The sequence below is a fragment of the Scyliorhinus torazame genome, chromosome 14 (genome assembly GCF_047496885.1).
Source record: "Scyliorhinus torazame isolate Kashiwa2021f chromosome 14, sScyTor2.1, whole genome shotgun sequence".
Classification (NCBI taxonomy): domain Eukaryota; kingdom Metazoa; phylum Chordata; class Chondrichthyes; order Carcharhiniformes; family Scyliorhinidae; genus Scyliorhinus; species Scyliorhinus torazame.
Window position 1 is genome coordinate 166,491,409 of NC_092720.1, and position 26,187 is coordinate 166,517,595.

Here is a 26,187-nt window from a genome sequence, read left to right on the forward strand (position 1 = left end):
TCCTCGTCTGAGCAGATCCTGTGTATACGGAGCGCTTGTCCATAGGGGATGGCTTCTTCAATGTGTTTAGGGTGGAAGCTGGAGAAGTGGAGCATCATGAGGTTATCCGTGGGTTTGCGGTAAAGCGAAGTGCTGAGGTGACTGTCCTTGATGGAGACGAGTGTGTCCAAGAATGCAACTGATTTTGGAGAGTAGTCCATGGTGAGTCTGATGGTTGGATGGAACTTATTAATGTCATCGTGTAGTACAGGGAATACAGGGAAACAATACAGGGAAATCTATTGTCAACTTGTCAGACTACACCCTTCAACCAGATGAAATCGAAGTCCTCAGCAGAGGGCTTAATTTCTGCACCACCACCAAAATGGACCCCATCAGTCTCGCGGCAGACACGGAGGAATTCATCAGGCGAATGAGGCTCTGGGAATTCTTCCACAGTCCCCAAGAGGCCAACAGCGAACCCAAGCAGACTACCAATGAACCGGAACAGCAGACCGAGAGATCTGCGGTGCGGCAACCGAAGAGGAAAGAGTCGAATTGGACCCCTCCGGAAGGCCGCGCTGCCTTAGACTCGACATGTATGCTCAAGCCGTCAGGAGTCGCGTCAATGCCAGATTCATCAGTCGCATTCACAAGACAGCCCCGAACGTCACCCAAGCACAACGCAATGCCATCCGCGCTCTCAAGACCAACAACAGCATCGTCATCAAACCAGCAGACAAAGGGGGGGCCACTGTCGTACTGAACAGAACGGACTACTGCAAAGAAGTATACCAACAACTGAACAACCAAGAACACTACAGACAGTTACCCGCAGATCCGACCAAGGAACACATCCGCCAACTTAACAGACTGATCAAGACCTTGGATCCAGATCTTCAGAGCACCCTACGTGCTCTCATCCCACGTACGCCCCGCATTGGAGATCTCTACTGCCTCCCGAAAATACATAAGGCCAACACACCAGGCCGCCCTATCGTTTCAGGCAATGGGACCCTGTGTGAGAACCTCTCTGGCTACATCGAGGGCATCTTGAAACCCATCGTACAAGGTACACCCAGCTTCTGTCGCGACACGACGGACTTCCTACAGAAACTCAGCACCCATGGACCAGTTGAACCAGGAACATTCCTCGTCACAATGGACGTCTCGGCACTCTACACCAGCATCCCCCATGACGACGGCATTGCTGCAACAGCCTCAGTACTCAACACCGACAACTGCCAATCTCCAGATGCAATTCTGCAACTCATCCGCTTCATTCTGGATCACAACGTCTTCACCTTCGACAACAAGTTCTTCATCCAGACGCACGGAACAGCCATGGGGACCAAATTCGCACCCCAATACGCCAACATTTTCATGCACAAGTTTGAACAGGACCTACTCACCGCACAGGACCTTCAACCGATGTTATACACCAGATACATCGATGACATTTTTTTCCTTTGGACCCACGGCGAAGAATCACTGAAACGACTACACAATGACATTAATAAGTTCCATCCAACCATCAGACTCACCATGGACTACTCTCCAAAATCAGTTGCATTCTTGGACACACTCGTCTCCATCAAGGACAGTCACCTCAGCACTTCGCTTTACCGCAAACCCACGGATAACCTCATGATGCTCCACTTCTCCAGCTTCCACCCTAAACACATTGAAGAAGCCATCCCCTATGGACAAGCGCTCCGTATACACAGGATCTGCTCAGACGAGGAGGAGCGTAACAGACATCTACAGACGTTGAAAGATGCCCTCGTACGAACGGGATATGGCACTCGACTCATCGATCGACAGTTCCAACGCGCCACAGCGAAAAACCGGACCGACCTCCTCAGAAGACAAACATGGGACACAACCGACAGAATATCCTTCGTCGTCCAGTACTTCCCCGGAGCGGAGAAACTACGTCATCTTCTTCACAGCCTTCAACACGTCATTGATGACGATGAACATCTTGCCAAGGTCATCCCCACACCCCCACTACTTGCCTTCAAACAACCGCGCAACCTCAAACGAACCATTGTTTGCAGCAAACTACCCAGTCTTCAGAACAGTGACCACGACACCACACAACCCTGTCATGGCAATCTCTGCAAGACGTGCCAGATCATCGACATGGATACCACTATTACACGTGAGAACACCACCCACCAGGTACGCGGTACATACTCGTGCGACTCGGACAACGTTGTCTACCTCATACGCTGCAGGAAAGGATGTCCCGAAGCGTGGTACATTGGCGAGACTATGCAGACACTGCGACAACGAATGAACGGACATCGCGCAACAATCACCAGGCAGGAATGTTCCCTTTCAGTCGGGGAACACTTCAGCAGTCAAGGGCATTCAGCCTCTGATCTCCGGGTAAGCGTTCTCCAAGGCGGCCTTCAGGACCCGCGACAACGCAGAATCGCCGAGCAGAAACTTATAGCCAAGTTCCGCACACATGAGTGCGGCCTCAACCGGGACCTGGGATTCATGTCGCATTACATTCATCCACCACCATCTGGCCTGCGAAATCCTACCAACTGTCCTGGCTTGGTACAATTCACACCTCTTTAACCTGGGGTTACCCCATCTCTGGATCTGTAAAGATTTAATCACCTGCTAATGCTCGCATTCCTAGCATTGTTTGGCATCTTTGAATTTGTCTATATATGTGTTTCTGGAACAGACCTCTTCATTCACCTGAGGAATGAGCAGCGCTCCGAAAGCTAGTGACATCTAAACAAACCTGTTGGACTTTAACCTGGTGTTGTAAGACTTCGTACTGTGGCTTCTAGGAAGAGCTGCAAGCGCTATTTAAACAGCTTCCAGTTGACGCCGAGATTTCCAGCGATTTAGAGCGGCTGCAGCTGTCCATGGCGGATCTCTGAAGAGGTGCAGGTAGGTCTCACAGTCGCTGGCGAGTTTCCAATCCTGGTATCATGTCGTGTTGGGTGTTCCGATACACAAACCAACCAACACGGTTGTAGATGGTACAACTCTGTTTTATTATTCTGTACAATAATAACTATTAACTTCTGGCTGTGGTTCGTACTTCACCAGCTAACCTGTGGACCCAGCCCTAGCACTATCTTAGTGCTTAGTGAGACACTCAGCACATGGTGTATGTCTGAGTGGCACGCTGTGAGCTATGTGCTATCTCCTGTTAGAATGAGCGGGAACTGTGGTGATTGGTTGTGATGTGTGTGTGTAGGTTGGTCCATCTACCTGTCCATCAGTGTGTGTATGTGATTGCACCATGATACCTTAATATGGATATCATGACAATTCCCACACTAGAAATCTCTGTCAAACGTTTACCAGGGAAACCGAGACAACAGCTGTAATAAGTGACGTTTTATTCAGATGGGTCAATGACAAGTTTAAATCCCCACCTGATCTGTTGCTCAAAGTCACCTCCATTTCCCCGTCAGTTTCCCAAACATCAGGAAACTCCTGTTCCTGCAGAAATATTTGGATTGTCTGTGAGAGACGTCAATCAGAGAGCCCACCCACTCTGCCCATTCTCTCCTCTTCCTCTACCACAGCTGCTTCACTTCCTGTAGGGACTCCAAACCAAGTCAGGAGATGGTGAGTGAAGGAGCAGAATTTAGAAGAATTACATTGCACAATATCCACACTAATGTTCAGGCAGTCTGACTATCCTGTGGGCAATCAGGTGTGCAAATGCCCCTTATGCTGTGTGACAAGATCCAGCTCAGAGACCTGTTTACTCGGTGCTTTGTGCTGAGCTGTTTGATTGGCTGTGCGCTGGATATTGAGGGTGTTTATCGATTAACAGGCTGAGTTTTGTTGATGGATCATTGCTGAATATGAGAAGGTGAGGTGTAATTATCTGGGAGGGGCAGAGACACATTTATTGAAATACCTTTTAATGCCTTCCTTAAAGATTTTACCAGAAGGCCTCGGTCTTTCCCAAAAGCCTGGGCTTGGATTTGATAATTTTGCCCAGTGCTTGATGTGCAGTCTGAGTGAGTGCAGTGTATCTAATTTCCCTGGATGAACCAGAACCCTTCAATCAGCCTCACTGAAGCAATGTTTTCCTTAGGTTCCAGCACTTCTTCAAATAATTTTGGGAAATAAACAAGGGGAGAAATTTCAAAATCTCCATAGAATTAATATTTCCCAGGAGCATTATTGTAAAAAAAAGTTACTCGAATGGTAAAACAGGTGTTTGTTAGTTCATAGCCAGGTGGCCTTTTCCATTGTCCTCAAGGTGACTGCGAAGATGGGGACTGAGCGGATGAAAAAAAGTAGCTACATTGTCTGCTCCTGGTCACTATCCCTGCTGGAAACAGAGGGCGTGTGACAGTCATGTGAGGAAAAAGAAAGGACTTGTATCTGATCTCCCACACACGGGAATAGCAGACTGGTACTCAATGTGGAATAGTCTAACTGGGAGTCAGCCTCTTCAGCAAAGGGGGAGAGGGAGTTGGAGGAAATCATGTTTCCCTTTCCTGCTTTACAGAAGGATTGTGCCGTACTACACCAGAGAATACAGAGAGGATAGACACCACAGATAGATCCTGACCATCACCCAAGGAGCAACTGCACAACTGTGGGAAGACATCCAGTCCCTTCACAGCATTGCTCAACACCGAGAAAGTTGGACAGTGAAACCATCATCTGTAAATCAGTCGGGTCAGGGGAGCTTTGACATATCATCAGAATGAAACTGGTCAGTGGTGTGGAACCTTCCATCAGAGCCAACCTTTCCGAAGGTTTGTCTGTGGGTGATGGGTCAGGGTGAGGCTGGGAAGAAGTGTGAATGGACGCCACATGTGGTGACAGCTTCAATTATTCATCGAGCCTCACGAACCACTGACTCATTCCTACAGGTGAGAGGTTGTTCAAGAGTGAGGTGTGTGACAACGGGTCCACAGACTCAGTTATACTTGCTGTAACCAGAGGGACAGCCACATGGAAGAGAAACTGTTGAAGTGTGAGTTGTGTGACAAATCATTCTCGTGCTCATTCCACTTTCATAACCACCAACGCACTCATACTGGAGAGAAACCATTTACGTGTGAGGTTTGCAACAAATCATTCTCACAGTCATCAAATCTCCCCAGACACAAACGTATACACACTGGGGAGAAGCCCTTTCGCTGTGATGTGTGTGAGAAAGCTTTCACACAGTTATCAGACCTCCAGGTCCATCAGACAATCCACACAGGGGAGAAACGCTTCAAGTGTGCATTTTGTGATAAAGCTTTCCCAACATCGACGAGATTCCTGATACACCAGAGCGTTCACACAGGAGAGAAACCCTTCAGGTGTGAGTTGTGTGACCGAGCCTTCACACGGTCATCTGCGCTTGCGCAACACCGACGCAGCCACACTGGGGAGAAACCATTCACCTGTGAAGTATGTAAGAAATCATTCTCCCAGTCATCAAAACTCCGTGAACACCAGCGCCTTCACACTGGGGAGAAACCATTCGTATGTGAAGTCTGCAAGAAATCTTTCGCCCGGTCATCGATCCTCCGTGAACACCAACGCCTTCACACTGGAGAGAAACCATTCACCTGTGAGGTGTGTAATAAGGGCTTTGCACAATTGCCAGGTCTGGTGATTCACCGGCGCATTCATACAGGGGAGAAGAAAACATTCACGTGTGATGTGTGTAATAAGGACTTTGAACAATTGTGGGGTATGTTGGATCACCGTCGCATTCACACAGCAGGGAAGACAAGTGAGCTGAGTGACTGAGCCTCACACAGTCAACAACACTCATGAAATACTGACACACCCACACTAAGGAAACAATGTTTGTGCCTGGTGTGTGTCAAAGACTTTACTCAATCAGTATGGATAAGGATTTCAACATCAGACGGACAAATGCGGGGGCCGGTGGTGGTGTTTGAAATGGGAAATGTTACAGAGGTTCCCCTCCAAATCTCCCACCATCTTGCCTTGGCAATATTTAATAATAATCTTTATTGTCACAAGTAGGCTTATATTAACACTGCAATGAAGTCACTGTGAAAAGCCCCTAGTCGCCACATTCCGGTGCCTGTTCGGATACATAGAAGGAGAATTCAGAATGTCCAAATTACCTAACAGTACATGTTTCGGGACCTGAGAGAGGAAACTGGAGCACCCGGAGGAAACCCATGCAGCCACAAGGAGAACGTGCAGACTCCGCACGGACAGTGACCCAAGCCGGAAATCGAACCTTGGAGCAGTGAAGCAACAGTGCTGTCAAGTGTGCTACGTGCCGCCCATCAGGTAGTCTTTGCGATGGAGAGGGTATGGGATCAGAAGCTGAGCTGGAGGTTGAAGAGAATGACATTGACCAATCCTGGGAGATAAGATAGAGAGGGCAATTGAGAGAAATTTAAGAAATGTAGGAACTGGCTTACCCCCTTGAGTCTGTGGCACCATTCAATTATATCATGGCTGATCCAAATCTTAACTCTATCTACCTGCCTTGGCTCTGTAACTCTTAATCCCCTTGTTTAACAATAAAGCTATCAATCTCTGCATTGAAATGTTCTTTTTTCAAAAAATATTTTATTGAAGCATTTATATAAACACCAAATAAAGGGCGGCACGGTGGTGTAGTGATTAGAATGGCTGCCTATGGCACTGAGGACCCAGGTTCGATCCCGGCACCGGGTCACTATCTGTGTGGAGTTTGCACATTCTCCCCGTATTTACGTGGGGCAGCACGGTAGCATTGTGGATAGCACAATTGCTTCACAGCTCCAGAGTCCCAGGTTCGATTCCGGCCTGGGTCACTGTCTGTGCGGAGTCTGCACATCCTCCCCGTGTGTGCGTGGGTTTCCTCCGGGTGCTCCGGTTTCCTCCCACAGTCCAAAGATGTGCAGGTTAGGTGGATTGGCCATGGAAAATTGCCCTTAGTGTCCAGATTTGCCCTTAGTGTTGGGTGGGGTTACTGGGGATAGGGTGGAGGTGTTGACCTTGTGTAGGGTGCTCTTTCCAAGAGCCTTTGCAGACTCGATGGGCCGAATGGCCTCCTTCTGCACTGTAAATAACCCAAAGATGTGCAGGTTAGATGGCATGGCCACACTAAATTGCCCCTTAATTGGAAAAACAAAATATGATTTTCTAAATTTATATTAAAAAAACACAACAAATAAGAGCAGAATGAAAATTGTACAACATAATAAATAACCAGCACCCCCATTCTAACAATATTGACATTTTCAATTGGCCCCCAGCCTCAACAGATTTTTGTAGGGAGAGAGTTCCAGATTTCCCATCCCATTTTTGTGAAGAAGTGTTTGTTGACATCACCACTGAACAGCCGAGCTCTAATTTTAATACTATGTCCGCCTGTTCTGGACATTCCCACCAGAGGAATAGTTTCTCTCTAACTACTCTTTCAATCTGTTTCATCAACTTATACACCTCAATTAAATTACCCCCTAATTTTCTACATTCAAGGGAATGCAAGCTCAGTCTGTGCAACCTGTCCTCCTAATTTAACCCTTTTATCCCCATGAACATTCTGGTGAATCTACGCTACACTCCCTCCAAGGCCAATACATCCTTCCTGAGGTGCGGCACCCAGAATTGGGTCTAAATAGAGCTATGTACAGCTGGAACATAACTTCCACAAGGACACAGTGGATATTGGGGAGGAGAAGGTCACAGGGAGAGGGAACTGCTGAAATCTTTCCAAACTCTCTGCCATCAGTCAGTTTCTATGAGCATGATATGTATGTTTTTAACCCTTCATAACGTGCACAATCTGAAAATTCAGCATCAAGCTTTTTGTGGGTTTAAACAAAGACATAATTTTTTTATTTCAGCACTCGCCCCATGATCTAAAACTATTGCATCCATTCACACACACAAATACACAGAAGGAAAGTCAATTTTACAAATTCAGAAAAGTAAAGCAATTCACATTGTCTATTTTCAAGTCTAACATGGAATCTTAAAGTCTTACTGGAACTCACTACCTGAAATGGTGGTAGCGGTGGGAACCCTTACAACATTTAAAAAGCATTTAGATAAGCATTAGAAATGCCATAGCATTCAAGGAGTAAATGTTGCTCTTTTATCAGAACCACAATACACGAGTATGTTCCTTGTATTGGACAAATGACCAGACAACCAGTATGTTAGTTTAATTATGGTTTATAATTAAACACCGGCTTGGTTCTATGTGTAATAATCTACACGCGGCTACACATTAAACTACACCTAACAACTGAAATGACCTTTATTTAACTTCCCAGTGACTGGCTCTGTATAGGTTAGATAAGGCCTTTATCTGAATCCTCACGTGTGGCGGCTAGAAGTCATCAGGTTCGTCTCGGCTGCGGCCCGTCCTTCAGGTAGCGATCGCGGGTCCTTGAACTTGGCTGGTCGATATGCTGCGATTGGTGAGGCAGAGGCCGGTCCCCAAAAGTGGCCAAATACTGGTTGCGCAGTTCTTCTTATCCCCCGATCTTTCGCGCTCTTTTGGGTTGTCCCAACTCAGGATCCAATGGATCGATAAGGTTTTGATCACCCTAATCGATTCTGGCCAATTAGGGGAGGGTACCTCGATGGCTGGGTGGGTCCTAGCTGCTACTGTCCAAGGCACATATGCACTCCCAAATAAGGGAAATAGGCGCCCCCGAGTCTTACTGCTGCTGTGTTTCAATCTGTGTCCCATTGTCCTGGGGAAATCGGTGATTTGCATTTAGCAGGTGTGAGTTTCAGTGTAGGTCTGGTTTCCCTCTGCACAATACACAGGGGCTGTGAACCATCTGTGTCCCAACCTGACCACAATTCCCATTGTCATTTGCGGCGGCCATTTTAGATGGCCGCATTAGAAATGTCAGAGCATTCAAGGCTACAAACCAAGTGCTGGAAAATAGAATTAGATGAGATATATGCTTGATGGCTGTTACAGACATGTTGGGCTGAAGGGCCTCTTCGTGTGCTGTAAAACTTTTGAGTCTATTCTGAATTAACATGAAGCAAATGTGAATTAATAGGAGGTCTGGTCAAATACACCACACTGCACATTAAAAGGAAGATGCAAACCTTCTTCAACTCCACCCATCTCCGTGACAATACAACATTTCATTGTTCACGAAGGCTTTAAATTAATATAGATCTAACTCCCAAAATAAACAATTTTCTGGACTGCACTTCTTTACAAGCAGCACGGACATCACTTCTCCAATTAAGTGAGCCCACCTGCTTTTTGTTTAAATGGAATGTACTTTTCATTTCTGTTCGACAGTGAATCCATTCCTGAATAGACAGGGCAGCTTATCTGATTTTCAGTGAACATCTTTGGAGCACATTGCCCACTTTGTAAAGGATAAGTCCTTTTACAAATGTCCAAATCTTAACATTTCTGATTGAGACATCTGTTTATTGGGCATTAATGGGAGGAAAGTTGTGGATTATCATTCTCTTCAGGATGGTCCTGGTGTATTGAGCAGTTTTGACAGAGGAAAGCAGGACTACTGGTGCTTGATGTGATCCAGTCAGATCTGGCAATAGGTGGCTGAACACGTTGTGTCCCAGATACATTCAAGTCTTCACTCCTGGACTTAAGCAGCAGGGTGATCGACCAAGAAGGATGTGAGTAAAGGTAATGCTAGGATCAAGTGTGTAGAATATGAGGGAGTGATTAAACCAGATTGAACATTATGAGGAATGGAGGGTCAAAGGGACAGAGAGTTGGGAATATGAAAGTGTTGTCCAACTCACCTGGGGGAAGAGTGTCTTCCAGGAATGGAAACTGATCCATGGCCCCATGTGACCCCCTGGATCTTTGTAACAATTCGAGGATTTGTATGATGGAAAGGAGCTCCATCTTGTGTCACTAAAGTTCATTCTGACCATCAGAATTGGGAGCCAGACTAAAGCACAGGGATTTTAAAGAAACTTCTGTCTCATATTCTGAGAGTTTCCCCTGATGTGAGTCAGTTAGTGAAATTTTAAAGTGCTGCAGTTATTTTAGTTGATTCAAAATTGGGCGGAAGCTGGATATTGTGTTGTTTGTCTACTGTTTTAGCAATCTTCTGTATGGATTTATACCTCACAATAAATTCACTTTTTTAATTGACCAAACTACTTGATTTGTCAGCATGGTGTGTTCCTATTCACAGAAACACTTAGGAGCCTACAATCTTTAAACTTTGCCCCTCGCACCTTAAACTTACTTAGTAATTGACTCTTCTATTCTGGTAAAAAGCTTCTGACTATCCACTCTGTCCATGTCCCTCATAATTTTGTTGACTTCCATCAGATCAGCCCTCGGATCGTTCCAGTGAGAACAAATGAGTTCATCCAACCTCTCCTCAGAGCTAATGCCCTTCATACCAAGCAACATCCTGGTAAACCTCTTCTGTACCGTCTCCACAGCCTCCTCATCCTTACGGTAGTGTGTCCTAACTAAGGTTCTATACAGTTGCAGCATGACATGCAAATTTTTATATTCAATGCCACGTCCGATGAAGGCAAGCATGCCGAATGCCTTCTTGACTACCTTCTCCACCCGTGTTGTCATTTTCAGTGACCTGTACACCCAGAACCCTCTGCCTGTCAGTACTCTTACGGGTTCTGCCATTTACTGTATATTTACCACCTGTATTACACCTTTCAAAATGTATTACCTCACATTAGTCCGGATTAAACTCCATCTGCCATCTCTCCGCCCAAGTCTCTAACCAATCTATATCCTGCTGTATCCCCTGGCAGTCCTCATCGCTATCTGCAATTCCACCAATATTTGTGTCGTCCACAAACTTCTTTTTTTTTAAACAAACAATTTTATTGAGGTATTTTTTGGCATTGTAAACAGTTACAGATAACAGAAATGTGCAAACATCAATTTAAAACCAATACTTCAAACCATAGTGCACATGACCGCTCCTCTCCCCTAGACACTACCCACCTATTTATCCCTCCTACTCTACTCTAATCCCCCCCCCCCCTCCCCCTGCTGACGTTCACTCTCCCGCGAAGAAATCGATGAATGGTTGCCACCTTCAGGCGAACCCCAGTACAGATCCCCCCAAGGCGAACTTAATTTTTTCCATACCCAGAAAACTTGACATGTCCGAAAGCCAGAGTTCGGTCTTCGGGGGTTTTGAGTCCCTCCTTGCCAGCAGTATTCGCCGCCGGGCTATTAGGGAAGCAAAGGCCAGAACATCTGCCTCTTTCTCCCCCTGGACTCCCGGGTCTTCCGAAACCCCGTAAATTGCCACCCCTGGACTCATCACCACCCTTGTTTTCAGCACCCGGGACATGACCCCCGCAAATCCCTCCCAGTACCCCCTAAGCTTAGCACATGCCCAAAACATGTGAACATGGTTCGCTGGTCCTCCCGCGCATCTAGCGCACTTGTCCTCGACCCCAAGAAATTTGCTCATCCGAGCTACCGTCATGTGGGCCCGGTGGGCAGGACTGGAACCAATGTCCTAGGGGGGTGTTTGCTAGAGCTGTTGGGGAGAGTTTAAACTAATGTGGCAGGGGGATGGGAAACAATGCAGGAAGTTAGAAGGTAGTAAAACAGGGACAGAAACAAAAGGCAGTAAGGGGGAAAGTGTAAGGCAGAGAAGCCATAGTCAAAAATCAAAAAGGGCGACAGTACAAGGTACAGTGACAGTACAAGGTACAGTGAATAGGACCAGGAATACTAAAAGGAATAAAACGGGAAGTGAAAACATTAATGGTAAGCGACACGGCAGGTTGTTACATGAAGATATGGGTTCAACGACAAGGAAAATTAGGAGAAAGGTTAAGAGGAAATATAACTTAGGAGAGGTTACTGATCGAGGTGTTAAGATTCAGAACAGAGGTAAAAAAGCCAACATAAGTGTACTTTACCTGAATGCTCGTAGTATTCGGAATAAGGTAAATGAGTTGATGGCACAAATCATCGTGAATGACGATTTAGTGGCCATTACTGAAACATGGTTAAAGGATGGTCACGACCGGGAGTTAAATATCCAAGGGTATCAAACTATTCGGAAGGACAGAGTGGATGGTAAGGGAGGTGGTGTAGCTCTGTTATTTAAGGATGACATCCGGGCAACAGTAAGGGATGACATCGGTGCTATGGAGGATAAGGTTGAATCCATTTGGGTGGAAATCAGGAATAGGAAGGCGAAAAATTCACTGATAGGAGTAGTCTATAGGCCACCAAATAGTAACATTATGGTGGGGCAGGCAATAAACAAAGAAATAACTGATGCATGTAGAAATGGTACAGCAGTTATCATGGGGGATTTTAATCTACATGTCGATTGGTTTAACCAGGTCGGTCAAGGCAGCCTTGAAGAGGAGTTTATAGAATGTATCCGCGATAGTTTCCTAGAACAGTATGTAATTGAACCTACGAGGGAACAAGCGGTCCTAGATCTGGTCCTGTGTAATGAGACAGGATTGATTCAGGATCTCATAGTTAGGGATCCTCTCGGAAGGAGCGATCACAATATGGTGGAATTTAAAATACAGATGGAGGGTGAGAAGGTAAAATCAAGCACTAGTGTTTTGTGCTTAAACAAAGGAGATTACAATGGGATGAGAGAAGAACTAGCTAAGGTAGACTGGGAGCAAGGACTTTATGGTGGAACAGTTGAGGAACAGTGGAGAACCTTCCAAGTGATTTTTCACAGTGCTCAGCAAAGGTTTATACCAAGAAAAAGGAAGGGCGGTAAAAAGAGGGAAAATCGACTGTGGATATCTAAGGAAATAAGGGAGAGTATCAAATTGAAGGAAAAAACATACAAAGTAGCAAAGATCAGTGGGAGACTAGAGGACTGGGAAATCTTTAGGGGGCAACAGAAAGCTACTAAAAAAGCTATAAAGAAGAGTAAGATAGATTATGAGTAAACTTGCTCAGAATATAAAAACAGATAGTAAAAGTTTCTACAAATACATAAAACAAAAAAGAGTGGCTAAGGTAAATATTGGTCCTTTAGAGGATGAGAAGGGAGATTTAATAATGGGAGATGAGGAAATGGCTGAGGAACTGAACAGGTTTTTTGGGTCGGTCTTCACAGTGGAAGACACAAATAACATGCCAGTGACTGATGGAAATGAGGCTATGACAGGTGAGGACCTTGAGAGGACTGTTATCACCAAGGAGGTAGTGATGGGCAAGCTAGTGGGGCTAAAGATAGACAAGTCTCCTGTCCCTGATGGAATGCATCCCAGAGTGCTAAAAGAGATGGCTAGGGAAATTGCAAATGCACTAGTGATAATTTACCAAAATTCACTAGACTCTGGGGTGGTCCCGGCGGATTGGAAATTAGCAAACGTGACACCACTGTCTGAAAAAGGAGATAGGCAGAAAGCGGGTAATTATAGGCCAGTGAGCTTAACTTCGGTAGTAGGGAAGATGCTGGAATCTATCATCAAGGAAGAAATAGCGAGGCATCTGGATGGAAATTGTCCCATTGGGCAGAAGCAGCATGGGTTCATAAAAGGCAGGTAGATAACGGGGAGCCAATGGATGTGGTATATCTGGATTTCCAGAAAGCCTTTGACAAGTTGCCACACAAAAGGTTGCTGCATAAGATAAAGATGCATGGCATTAAGGGGAAAGTAGTAGCATGGATAGAGGATTGGTTAATTAATAGAAAGCAAAGAGTGGGCATTAATGGGTGTTTCTCTGGTTGGCAATCAGTAGCTAGTGGTGTCCCTCAGGGATCAGTGTTGGGCCCACAACTGTTCACAATTTACATAGATGATTTGGAGTTGGGGACCAGGGGCAATGTGTCCAAGTTTGCAGATGACACTAAGATAAGTGGTAAAGCAAAAAGTGCAGAGGATACTGGAAGTCTGCAGAGGGATTTGGATAGGCTAAGTGAATGGGCTAGGGTCTGGCAGATGGAATGCAATGTTGACAAATGTGAGGTTATCCATTTTGGTAGGAATAACAGCAAAAGGGATTATTATTTAAATGATAAAATATTAAAACATGCTGCTGTGCAGAGAGACCTGGGTGTGCTAGTGCATGAGTCGCAAAAAGTTGGTTTACAGGTGCAACAGGTGATTAAGAAGGCAAATGGAATTTTGTCCTTCATTGCTAAAAGGATGGAGTTTAAGACTAGGGAGGTTATGCTGCAATTGTATAAGGTGTTAATGAGGCCACACCTGGAGTATTGTGTTCAGTTTTAGTCTCCTCACCTGAGAAAGGATGTACTGGCACTGGAGGGTGTGCAGAGGAGATTCACTAGGTTAATCCCAGAGCTGAAGGGGTTGGATTACGAGGAGAGGTTGAGTAGACTGCGACTGTAGTCGTTGGAATTTAGAAGGATGAGGGGGGATCTTCTAGAAACATATAAGATTATGAAGGGAATAGATAGGATAGATGCGGGCAGGTTGTTTCCACTGGCGGGTGAAAGCAGAACTAGGGGGCACAGCCTCAAAATAAGGGGAAGTAGATTTAGGACTGAGTTTAGGAGGAACTTCTTCACCCAAAGGGTTGTGAATCTATGGAATTCCTTGCCCAGTGAAGCAGTAGAGGCTCCTTCATTAAATGTTTTTAAAATAAAGATAGATAGTTTTTTGAAGAATAAAGGTATTAAGGGTTATGGTATTCGGGCCGGAAAGTGGAGCTGAGTCCACAAAAGATCAGCCATGATCTCATTGAATGCTGGAGCAGGCTCGAGGGGCCAGATGGCCTACTCCTGCTCCTAGTTCTTATGTTCTTATGAACGACCTTAAATTGAATCAGGCCGAGCCTAGCACATCTTGCGGTTGAGTTTACCCTACTCAGAGCTTCCGCCCACAGCCCGTCCTCCATCTCCCCGCCAAACTCCTCCTCCCATTTGAGTTTCAGTTCCTCCGTCTGGGACTCTTCCCCCTTCATGAGCACCTTGTAGATATCCGAGACTCTACCCTCTCCTCCTTCTCCTCTAGAGACTATTCTGTCCTGGATCCCTATTGGCGGGAAGCGAGGGAAGGATGGCACCTGTCTGCGTACAAAGTCCCAGATCTGTAAGTACCTCAAGTCATTTCCCCTACCAGCCCAAATTTCTCCTCCAAGCTCGCAAAGCTCCCCTCCAGGAACATATCACCCACCCTCCCCATCCCCGCCCGCTGTCATGTTCGAAACCCTCCACCCATGTCCCCGGGGGCGAATCGATGGTTATCACATATTGGAGCCCAGACAGACGCACCCCCCCCCCCCTCCCCCCCACATGCCTCCTCCATATCCGCAGGGCTGCCCCCACTACCGGGCTGGTGGAGTACCTGGCCGGCAACAGCGGTAGGAGAGCCGTGACCAGGGCTGCCAAACTGGTGCCCCTGCACGAAGCCGCCTCCATGCGCTCCAAGATAGACCCCGTACCCACCATACACTTCCTTATCATAGCTATGTTAGCCGCCCAGTAGTAGTTGATCAGACTCGGCAATGCCAGTCCCCCCTTGCTGCGGCTCCTTTCAAGCATCGGCGCCTTCACCCGCGGGATTTTCCCGCCCAGACAAAGCTCATTATGACTTTGCCAGTCCTTTTGAAGAAGGACCGTGGGATAAAGATCGGGAGGCACTGGAAGATGAACAGAAATCTAGGGAGGATTGTCATCTTTACAGTGTCCACAAACTTCTTAATCAGACCAGTTACACTTCCTCCAAATCATTTATACATACTACAAACAGCAAAGGCTCCTGTGGAACACTAGTCACAGCCTTCCATTCAGAAAAGCACACTTCGACTGCTACCCTCTGTCTTCTATGACCAAGCAAGTTCTGTATCCATCTTGCCAGCTCTGATCTTATGTGACTTCATCTTCTGTACCAGTCTGCCATGAGGGACCTTGTCAAAGGCCTTACTAAGTCCATGTAGACAACATCCACTGCCCTGCCTTCATCAATCACCTTCGTCACTTGCTCAAAAAACTTGATCAAGTTAGTGAGACACGATCTCTCTTTTACAAAACCATGCCGCCTCACTAATACGTCCACTTGCTTCCAAATGGGAGTAAATTCTGTCTCGAAGAATCCTTTCCAATAATTTCCCTACCACTCACCGGCCTGTAATTTCATGGATTACCCTTGTTACCCGTTTTTAAAATAAATTTTGAGTGCCCAATTATTTATTTCCAATTAAGGGGCATCTTTGGATTGTGGGGGTAAGATCCACGCAGACACGGTGAGATCGTGCAAACTCCACACGGACGGTGACCCGGGGCCTGGATCGAACCGGGTCCTCAGCTAACCACTGTGCCATCGTGCCGTCCCACATTTGGTCTATTTTTAAGGGTAGTCCCTTACTACCCTTCTTAAACATTAAACAAAGGAACAACATTATCTATTCTCCAGTCCTCTGTGGCCTCACCTGTAGCCAGTGAGGATACAAAGATTCTTGTCAAGGCCACAGCAATTTCCTCCATTGTCTCCCTCAGTATTCTGGGGTAGATCGCATAAGGCCCTGGGGACTTATCTACCGTAAAGTTTTAAAGATGCCCAACACCTCCTTTTTGATCTCAATGTGACCCAGACTTTCTACACATGCTTCCCTTTTCTTTTTGACTAGGCTCACAATATCCTTTGTTATCCAAGGTTTCTGAAACTTGCCACATTTATCCTTCTTCCTTACAGGAAGATGCCGGTCCTGAATTCCTATCAACTGACATTTGAAAGCCTCCCCTATGCCAGATGTTGATTTACCCTCAAACATCTGCCCCCAATCTAGATTCTTCAGTTCCTGTCTAATATTATTATAACTAGCCTTCCCCCAATTTAGCACCTTCACCCGAGGACTGCTCTTATCTTTATCCAACAGTACCTTGAAACTTAGTGAATTATGGTCACTGCTCCTGAAATGCTCCCTGATTGAAACTTCGACCACATGGGTGGGCTCATTCCCAATACCAGGTCCAGTACGGCCCCTTCCCTAGTTGAACTATTTACATATTGTTTCAAGGAGCCCTCCTGGATGCTCCTCTCAAATTCTGCCCCATCCAAGCCCCTAGCACAAAGTGAGTCTCAGTCAATATAGGGGAAGTTAAAATCACCCACTGCAATAACCCTGTTGCTTTTAAACCTTTTCAAAATCTGCCTTCATATCTGCTCCTCTATCTCCGCTGGCTGTTGGGAGGCCTGTAGTAAACCCCCAACATTGTGACTACCCTTCCTATTCCTGAGCTCTACCCATCTTGCCTCATTGCATGAGCCCACTGATGTGTCCTCCCGCAGTAGAGCTGTGATATTCTCCTTCACCAGTAGTGCAACTCCGCACCACTTTTACATCCCTCTCCATCCCACCTGAAAGATCTAAATCCTAGAATGTTTAGCTGCCAATCCTGTCCCTTCCTCAATAAACTCTCTGTAATGGCAGCAACATCATAGTTCAAAGTACTAATCTAAGCTCTATGTTCATCTGTCTTACTTGTTATGCTTCTCGTATTGAAACAAATGCACTTCAAATCACCAGTCCTGCTGTGCTCAGCAACATCTCCCTGACTGCTCTTTATCTGAGTCTTACTAGCCCTATTCTTTAGTTCCCGCTCATTTATTTAACCTTCTGACCAATTACTCCGGTTCCCATTCCCCTTGCCACACTCGTTTAAACCCTCCCGTGAGCACTAGCAAACCTCGCGACCAGGATATTTATGCCCCTCCAGTTTAGATGCAACCTGTCCTTTTTGTACAGGTCCCAACTGCTCCGGAAGAGATCCCAATGGTCCAGATATCTGAAACCCTCCTTCCTACACCAGCTGTTTAGCCACATGTTTAGCTGTACTATCTTCCTATTTCTAGCCTCACTTGCACGTGGCACAGGGAGTAATCCTGATATTACAACCCTCGAGGTTCTGTTTTTTAACTTTCTCACTAACTCCCTGAATTCCTGCTGCAGGACCTCGTAACTCATCTTGCCTTTGTCATTAGTACCAATAATTACCACGACCGCTGGCTGTTCACCCTCCCTTTTCAGAATGCCCCTTCATGTTCTGAGACATCCAGGCCCCTGGCACCAGGGAAGCAACTTACCATCTCTTTCACATCCACAGAAGGGCCTATCTGTGCCTCTGACTATAGAGTCCCTATAATTGCTCTTCTGCGCTTTGTCCTCCCTGCTTAACAATCGAGCCAGCCATGGTGCCACTGCTCTGGTTGATGTTTCCCCCTGATAGGCCACCCCTCCCCCACTCACGTATGCCCCTCCCTTCTGCCTCCCTCCCTTCTGTGTACGTGCTGATCCCACTACTATACATCATCACTGCCTTGGATACGGTGGGTCTTCCTCTTCTGATCTGCTGTCAAACACATCCGAGGATCCACAATCGTTCAGGAATCAATATTCAGTGAGTGATGGATCACAATTCCTATGAATTCCATCCCATAATATCCACACTTAATGTTCAGGCGGTCTGACTATCCTGTGGGCAATCAGGTGTGGCGATGCCCCTTATGCTGTGTGAGAAGATCCAGCTCAGAGAGCTGTTTACTCGGTGCTTTGTTTGATTGGAGAAAACCCAACCTGGGAGAAAGGGCCTGGAAGTTGGGATATTTGTTCCAGGGTGGTGGAGTACCCTAGGAGTCAGGCAGGGTGACCCTAATGAGTGCGGAGGATGCTGGGTGAGGATGCGGGCTGGGTGGAGGGCCTGTCTCAGAGAACCGGCACTGTATCGAAGTTTAAAATAGAAGGAATCATAAAAGAGCTGGCACACTTCACATACTCTCCACATCCCATCCATGTCAAACAATGCCACTCCATGGCCCCTCATACCTTCCATATCAACCTCTGTCCCCATACCCAGTTCACATGCTCCTTTAAAACTTTTATGCCAACTTTGTGCTAATTCAAACAATCCCATAACCCCATCCACCACCTTTCCGCCATCCTTTCCAGCTCATCCAGGATCTACAATGAACAGACCACTGAATCCATGGTGGAGTTAAATAAGATGAAGTTCCATGTGTCCATTGCAGACTTTCTTTTTTTAACTACTCATTCAATAAAAAAAAACCCAATTACTTCATTTACATTCATTGTAACAACATTACCTAATTCTGTCTAAAAACAAACATTGAAATTCTTAGTCCCACTTCAAAGAATGCATACCCACTTGGAGCTGCCAATCAACACATGATAGGACAGGTACCTTACTGTGATAATGGATGGTTGTAAAATGTGTCATTCAACACTAATCCAGTCAATCCCTGAGGTTTCTACAACAGACAGAGTGAAAGGCAATAATTGATAACACTCAGTTTCTTCAGAGTTAAAGGCAGGAGTTTTAAATATCTTGTGAGCTTGACAGCTTGCTTTGACAATTCATCTTGACGTTTTTAGCAATTGTTCTTGACAGTTCCAATCAGCTCTCAGTTCGAATGCATTTATGCGCTTGTCAAGCACTTTCATTTCTACTTTCAAGCATCTGAAAGGGCAGCTTACATCCCACAAAAGTTGTCTGGCGACCATATCCACTCAAATCTATCTATCCAAACAAATCTACAGAGTTCAGATCTGCTTCTACAAGGTCTACGCTGTGCACACCAGGTTTCAGACACCTTTCACCCACTCACAGAAGTGGAGGCAGTTGTTGATTTATATGGACAATTGTTTCTGTGAAATGTGCAAGTTCCTGAACTGACCCATTCCTGGGTCATTGAAAATGGGAGGCTCTGTGATTAGGGGGTGGGACATCGAGACTCGGGCCTTTTCCACCATTGTCCTCACTGTCGTGGCGAAAATCCAGACTGAAAAGACAGTAAATTATCATCAGGGGGACATAATGAGGTAGGGGATGAGATGTTGGAGGGAGGGATCCTTATTCTTTCTGTGTCTCCCCTATCCCTATGGCATTCCCTCTCCTGTACCAGAAGCATATCCAGCAGCACTGGGTGGCTGCTGTCTAGAAGGTGCAGGCGCTACAACCTGAGACAGAATCTGCCTCATTTCATTCAAAGTTTCATTGCTTCTTTGCAAAAGCTGACAAAGAGCATCATTCTGCTGTTGAAGCATCTTGTTTCTTTGTAGGTACTTGTTTTGAATCTCATTCTGCTGTCTCAGAACCTCATTCTGCTGCTGAAGAATCTCATTGTTTCTTTGCAGATTCTGGCGAACATCCATCTTAAATTCAGTCAAAGTTTCCTGAAGCAAGTTAGAAGTGACCTGATAATTCTCTATGCTTTGAACCTGTTCCTGATGTAAGTGTTTAAGAGGTTTCAGATCATCTTCAGTTTCTTCACCAGCAGCATGGGCCTTTTGTTGTCCGTGTGCTCGTGGAGACGGCGGAGCTACTGCTCCCAAAACTGCAGATTCCTCACCTCCAGAAGGTTCTGAGCGCCTTCCCTTCACCAAAGCAGCCAGATCATCACAGGCTTCCTCCTTCACACAAACCACAATATTTAACTTTAACTCATCAACACTACCCTCCAAATCAGACATCTTACCCTCCTGACACTCCTCTCCCTCCTCAACTGCAGCTGCCATGCCACATTGCTGTGAGGAATTCACCTCCGTCCCTTCCTCATCAGCCTTTGCAGGAATCTCGGACGCTGCTGCCAACTCTCCTCCATCACCATCTGATGTTTCCACGGACATCCATGCACCTGTCAAAGCACGAAAAGCACAATTATTACCTTTTGTCACATAAATTAATTCTCCTCCTGATGGTTTAAACACTCGGCTATTGACATCACCTTCACTCATCCCCATATCTGATCCGCCATTGATTATCATGGAGTTGGAGAGATCAAACAGCTTCCTCGTGAACTCCTCCCGTTCGGTCAGCTCCTTGATGTACGGAACCCTCCCTCCATTCAACAAGAGCTCCTGGGTGTTATGGACCAGCTTTACCTAAAGGAAGAAATGGAAAAGAAATTATAGTCCAGACTGTGCTATGCTGTCATGTGACACATTTTCCAAGTGCTAGAGATAGTTTTCAGCCTACACCCAGGGGAACTTCTGATTAGCGATTAACCTTATGAAAAAGTCAGAGACAACTCCAAGACAACTGCATTTTACAAAGCCTCATAAAGTTTGCAAATAAAACAGCATCTTGTGATCTTTCTCTACTTTCAACTCAAAAACTACGATTTAAAGTCTCAAAAATGAACACAGATATATTTAATATTCAGATATTGCCGTCTTGTCCATCGCACAGAAACTTGTGCATAAGGTGCAGCTTCTATACAGATTGATGTCTTTTGCTAATGTTTAGCGATCAGGTCAAAAATAAAATTGACCGACTTGAAACAATTTTACTAATAGCGAGAGAGGTTGGAGACAGACAGTGCTTTGGAAGGACAGATCCCCTGTTTGAGAATTGGAGAGTAAATAAAACAGACAACTCTCAGCGTAAGGGAATCAGGTGAGCCGCAGTGTAAACATGCTGGGGTCTGTGGAGGTCTGGGAACTGAGAATGATTTGTCGCACTCCTCACACATGACTAGTTCCTCAAGGGTGTGAATGCATTGGTGTGTGCAGAGAATTGATGATTCGGGGAATGATTTGTCACATGCAATAAATGTGAATATGCCTGTGTTGATGGAAGTCAACAATGATTTGTCACATACCTTGCATGGAAAAGGTTTCTTCCCTGTGCGAGTGCGCTGGTGTCTGTGGAGCGTCGATAACTGCGAGAATGATTTGTCACACACTTCGCATGTGAAGGGTTTCTCCCCTGTGTGAATGCGTTGGTGTTTACGGAGGGTCGATGACAAAGAGAATGATTTGCCACACACCTCACACGTGAAGGGTTTCTCTCCTGTGTGAATCCTCTGGTGTGATAGAAGATGGGAATTTCGGTTGAAAGTCATCGGACAAACATCACACCTGAAGAGTTTCTCTTGCTGCCCTGTGTGAAGGTGTTGGTGTTCGCCCAGACTTGATGACCGTGAGAATGATTTGTCACACAACTCACACTTGAATGGTTTCTCCCCTGTGTGAATCCTCTGGTGAGATGTAAGATGGGAATTTCGATTGAAAATCATCTTGCAAACATCACACTTGAAGCATTTTTCTTTCTCCCCTGTGTGAGTGGTTTGGTGTCTGCGGAAGTTCGATAAGCACGAGAATGATTTGTTACACGCCTTGCATGTGAATGGTTTCTCCCCCGTGTGAGTGCGTCGGTGTTTGCATAGTGTTGATGACACCGAGAATGATTTCTTGCACACCTCGCATGTGAAGGGTTTCTCCCCTGTGTGAACACGTTGGTGTTTACGGAGGCTCGATGACAACGAGAATGATTTGTCACACACTTCACACGTGAAGGGTTTCTCCCCTGTGTGAATCCTCTGGTGTGATACAAGATGGGAATTTCGGTTGAAAGTCATCTGACAGACATCACACCTGAATGGTTTCACCCTCTCTGTGTGAAGGTGTTGGTGTTCACTGAGACTCGATGACCACGAGAAGGATTTGCCACACACCTCACATGTGAAGGGTTTCTCCCCTGTGTGAACGCGTAGGTGCTTATGGAGGGTTGATGATGCCGAGAATGATTTGTTGCACTCTTTGCACTTGAATGGTTTCTCCGCTGTGTGAATGTGTTGGTGTGATAGAAGGTCGTAATTTTGGTTAAAAGTCATCTTACAAACATCAAACCTGAATGGTTTCTCCCCTATGTGAATCACCTGGTGCCTCAGGAGCTTCATAGAATTCACAAAATCTTCAGTACAAATATCCGACTTAAATTATTTCCTTTACATATGCCTCTCCTTGTGCTAACAGTGCTTGTAACAGATGCAACTCAGAAGATGTTATGAACCTGTGGATCCCCCACACATTCTTCAGACATGAAGAATCTCTCACCTGTCAGACTGAATCAGTGCAGTGGTTCATGAGGCTCAATGAATGATTGAAGCTCTCAACACACTTGGAGCCCACTCACCACATCTTCCCAGCCTCACCCTGACTGATCACCCACAGATGAAACTTTAGAAAGATGATGGTCAGGATCTATCTGCGGTGTCCATCCTCTCTGTATTCGTTGATGTAGTATGGTGCATTCCTTCTGTAAAACAGGAAAGGAAACATGATTTCCTCCAACTCCCTCTCCTTCTTTGCTGGAGGGACTGACTCCTCAGTTAGAGACTGTTCACAGTGAGTGAAAATCTGCTATTCCTGTGTGTGGGGGATCAGATAGAAGTCCTTTCTTCTTACTCACTTGACTATCACACACCGTCTGTTTCCAGCAGAGACACTGAATAGTGACCAGAAGCAGGCAATGTGGCTATGTTCTTTCCTCCAGCCAGAGCCCCATCTTTCCAGTCATTGTGAGGGCAATGGAAAAGACAGTCTGGCGGTGTGCAAAACAGACTTTCAATTGAAGATGATCTCGAGTTGTGCTGGTGAAGACCAGTTTTACCCTTTATATTTAATTTTAAAAATACGAAATGTTAATTTATTGGAGATTTTGAAATTTCTCCTTGATTTCCCAAAATTATTTGAAGAAAACTCACTGGGCAGGAAGCGCTGGAAGCTTTAGAAAAATATTGCTCCAGTGCTGCTGATTGAAGGGCTCTGGTTTATCCTGGGAAATTAGATATACGCACTGACTCAGACATCACATCCCAAATTCAGCTCTCACACACAGCACTGGACAACACTAAGCCCAGGCCTTTGTGAAAGGCCGAGGCCTTCAGGTAAAATCTTTAAGGAAGACATTAAAAGACGGGCACTGCCCATTCCAGATAATTACACCTCACCTTCTCATATTCAGTAATGACCCATCAACAAAACTCAGCCTGTAAATCAGAAGGGAAATGCTTCCAATAAACACCCTCAATATCCAACACAGCCAATCAAACAGCTCAGCACAAAGCACCGAGTAAACAGGTCTCTGAGCTGGATTTTCTCACACAGCATAAGGGGCATTTGCACACCTGATTGCCCACAGGATAGTCAGACTGCCTGAACATTAGTGTGGATATTGTGCAATGTAATTCTTCTAAATTCTGCTCCTCACTCACCATCTCCTGACTTGGTTTGGAGTCCCTACAGGAAGTGAAGCAGCTGTGGTAGAGGAAGAGGAGAGAATGGGCAGAGTGTGTGGGCTCTTTGATTGACGTCTCTCACAGACAATCCAAATATTTCTGCAGTAACAGGAGCTTCCTGAAGTTTGGGAAACTGACCGGGGAAACGGAGGCGACTTTGAGCAGCAGATCAGGTGGGGATTTAAACTTGTCATTGTCCCATCTGAATAAAACCTCACTTAGAACGTAGAACATACAGTGCAGAAGGAGGCCATTCGGCCATCAAGTCTGCACCGACCCACTTAAGCCCTCACTTCCACCCTATCCCCGTAACCCAATAACCCATCCAAACCTTTTTGGGCACTAAGGGCAATTTATCATGACCAATCCACCTAACATGCACGTCTTTGGACTGTGGGAGGAAACTGGAGCACCTGGAGGAAACCCACGCAGACACGGGGAGAACAGGCAGACTCCGCAGACAGTGACCCAGCGGGGAAGCGAACTTGGGACCCTGACGCTGTGAAGCCACAGTGCTATCCACTTGTGCTACTGTGCTGCCCCAAACTTATTATAGCTGCTGTCTCAGTTGCCCAGGTAAATGTGTGACAGGGATTCTTTTGTGAGGGCCATGAAGAATCCAGCACGAGTTTTAAGGATACAAAGTAATAACATTTATTTACAACATATATTTAACAGCAGCAGCAACTCCCCTTGCTGCACACTCCTTCCTGCTGGTTCCTGAACTGGTCAGCTTTATTTATACTAGAAGTTTACTAATGGTTTCTCCGCCCCCCTCATTGGGGAAGCTCATACTCCCACAGGATTGTGGGATTGTCATTAGTCCCCAGCCAATGGTAAGTAGGCAGGTTATAACATCCCTCCCCCCCAAAAGTCCAAGGAATCCACCAAAGACCCTGGCGAAGGAGGGCGTTGGACTCGTTTGGCCGCAGGCCGGACACCATTTGCACGCGGCGCTGGATCAGGCGGCGTGTAACGAGATGGAGACCGGCGCTTCCGTGATGAACGGCGCAACGGTTGTACATCCACGGCCCGTGGACCCGAGGATTCCCCCTCTGATGCATCCTGTGTCTCCATCTCGGAGTCAGAGTCTGCTGCCTCCGTCATCTCAGCGTCTCTATCTCCATTCGGTTCCGTAACGACCTGCGCAGGCTTCAAGTGAGGCACCAATGGAAGATTGTGAGGACTACCTTCCCTTGTCTCTGGTCTCTGCGGCTGTAGAAATGAGCTCCGGGGGCGGGGAATCTTTTGAGGGGATAGTCTTCTGGACCGAACGTGGTCTACATGTTTGCGCTGGAGACGACCCTGGGCTTGCACCTGGTAAGATATAGGGCCCGTTTGGCGAAAGATTACACCAGGAACCCATTGGGCACCACCAGCAAAATTCCGAACGAACACTGCGTCACCGGGCGCAAACTGCCGAATCGGCCGATGCCGAGAAAATCCCTGTCCCTGCCGTTCTTGTGTGCGGCGTACTTTTGCGCCAATGTCCGGGAAAACCATACTAAGGCGGGTGCGAAGTCTCCGGCCCATTAGGAGTTCTGCGGGAGCTACCCTAGTCACCGCATGGGGGGTGGTCCTATACGTAAACAAAAAGCGAGCCAGTCTCGTGTCCATTGATCCGGAAGACTGCTTCTTTAGGCCTCTTTTGAATGTCTGCACTGCGCGCTCTGCCAACTCATTTGAAGCCGGGTGGTAGGGGCCAGTGCGGATATGGCGTATGCCGTTCATCTTCGTGAACCTCGCAAACTCCTCACTCGTGAATGGAGTGCCGTTATCCGTGACCAGCACCTCGGGGAGGCCATGCATACTAAACGACAAACGCATCTGTTCAATTGTTGCTCAGGACGTTGTCCCCTGCATCTTATGCACCTCTAGCCATTTAGATTGGGGCGTCAATTAATAGAAGGAACATGGATCCTTGAAAAGGGCCTACGAAATCTGCATGCAAGCGTGCCCAAGGCCGCCCTGGCCATTCCCAGTGATGTAGGGGGGCGGCTGGCGGAAGCTTCTGATGCTCCTGGCAAATGGAGCAGTTTTGGGCCACCTTCTCAATGTCGGTGTCGAGGCCTGGCCACCAGACATAACTCCGGGCCAACATTTTCATTTTGGTCACACCTGGATGCCCATTGTGCAAGTCTCTTAGTATCAGCTCCTGGCCTTTTTCCGGGACAATCACACGCGTCCCCCACAAGAGGATGCCGTCTTCCACGCTAAATTGTGACAGCTTGGAGGAAAATGCCCACAACTCGCCTGGGAGCTGTCTATGCTGCCCACCGTACAGGACTATGT

At 46.4% G+C, this 26,187-nt stretch overlaps 2 protein-coding genes and 1 long non-coding RNA gene across 5 annotated transcripts; 2 read left to right on the forward strand and 1 right to left on the reverse strand.

Annotated features, from left to right (window-relative positions):
- Positions 1-3,567: 3,567 nt before the first annotated feature.
- On the forward strand, positions 3,568-6,503 carry LOC140390173 (uncharacterized). Of its 2 annotated transcripts, none has more exons than XM_072475120.1 (2): positions 3,568-3,585; positions 4,484-6,503. In XM_072475120.1, exon 2 carries the CDS (start codon positions 4,936-4,938, stop codon positions 5,725-5,727), a length of 792 nt encoding a protein of 263 aa, XP_072331221.1. In that variant the 5' UTR covers positions 3,568-3,585; positions 4,484-4,935; the 3' UTR covers positions 5,728-6,503. The 2 variants fall into 2 exon arrangements, with proteins under 2 accessions (XP_072331221.1, XP_072331220.1); XM_072475119.1 differs by lacking the exon at positions 3,568-3,585 and adding an exon at positions 3,594-3,835.
- Positions 6,504-7,755: 1,252 nt separating this feature from the next.
- On the reverse strand, positions 7,756-23,269 carry LOC140390165 (uncharacterized). Of its 2 annotated transcripts, XM_072475104.1 has the most exons (4): positions 21,475-23,269; positions 20,599-20,755; positions 20,350-20,508; positions 7,756-8,942 (listed from the first exon to the last, which is right to left on the reverse strand). In XM_072475104.1, the coding sequence occupies exons 1-4, from the start codon at positions 22,552-22,554 to the stop codon at positions 8,938-8,940; spliced, it is 1,401 nt and encodes a 466-aa protein (XP_072331205.1). In that variant the 5' UTR covers positions 22,555-23,269; the 3' UTR covers positions 7,756-8,937. The 2 variants fall into 2 exon arrangements, with proteins under 2 accessions (XP_072331205.1, XP_072331204.1); XM_072475103.1 differs by lacking the exon at positions 7,756-8,942 and having other exon boundaries at positions 19,165-20,508.
- On the forward strand, positions 14,873-21,162 carry LOC140390177 (uncharacterized). Its single transcript, XR_011934578.1, has 2 exons — positions 14,873-14,946; positions 20,009-21,162. It is a non-coding gene; the product is annotated as an uncharacterized lncRNA (long non-coding RNA).
- Positions 23,270-26,187: the final 2,918 nt, after the last annotated feature.

Bases quoted from the DNA above. Each gene is read 5' to 3' on its own strand.
- LOC140390173 (XM_072475120.1), top strand. From the start codon at position 4,936: ATGGAAGAGAAACTGTTGAAGTGTGAGTTGTGTGACAAATCATTCTCG.
- LOC140390165 (XM_072475103.1), bottom strand. From the start codon at position 22,554: ATGAAGCTCCTGAGGCACCAGGTGATTCACATAGGGGAGAAACCATTC. The intron at 20,756-21,474 runs GTATGTGACAAA...TTCTTCCTTTAG, and splicing joins AGAAACCTTTTCCATGCAAG to GTAAAGCTGGTCCATAACAC. The intron at 20,509-20,598 runs GTGATGTCAATA...GTGCTTTGACAG, and splicing joins AGATATGGGGATGAGTGAAG to GTGCATGGATGTCCGTGGAA.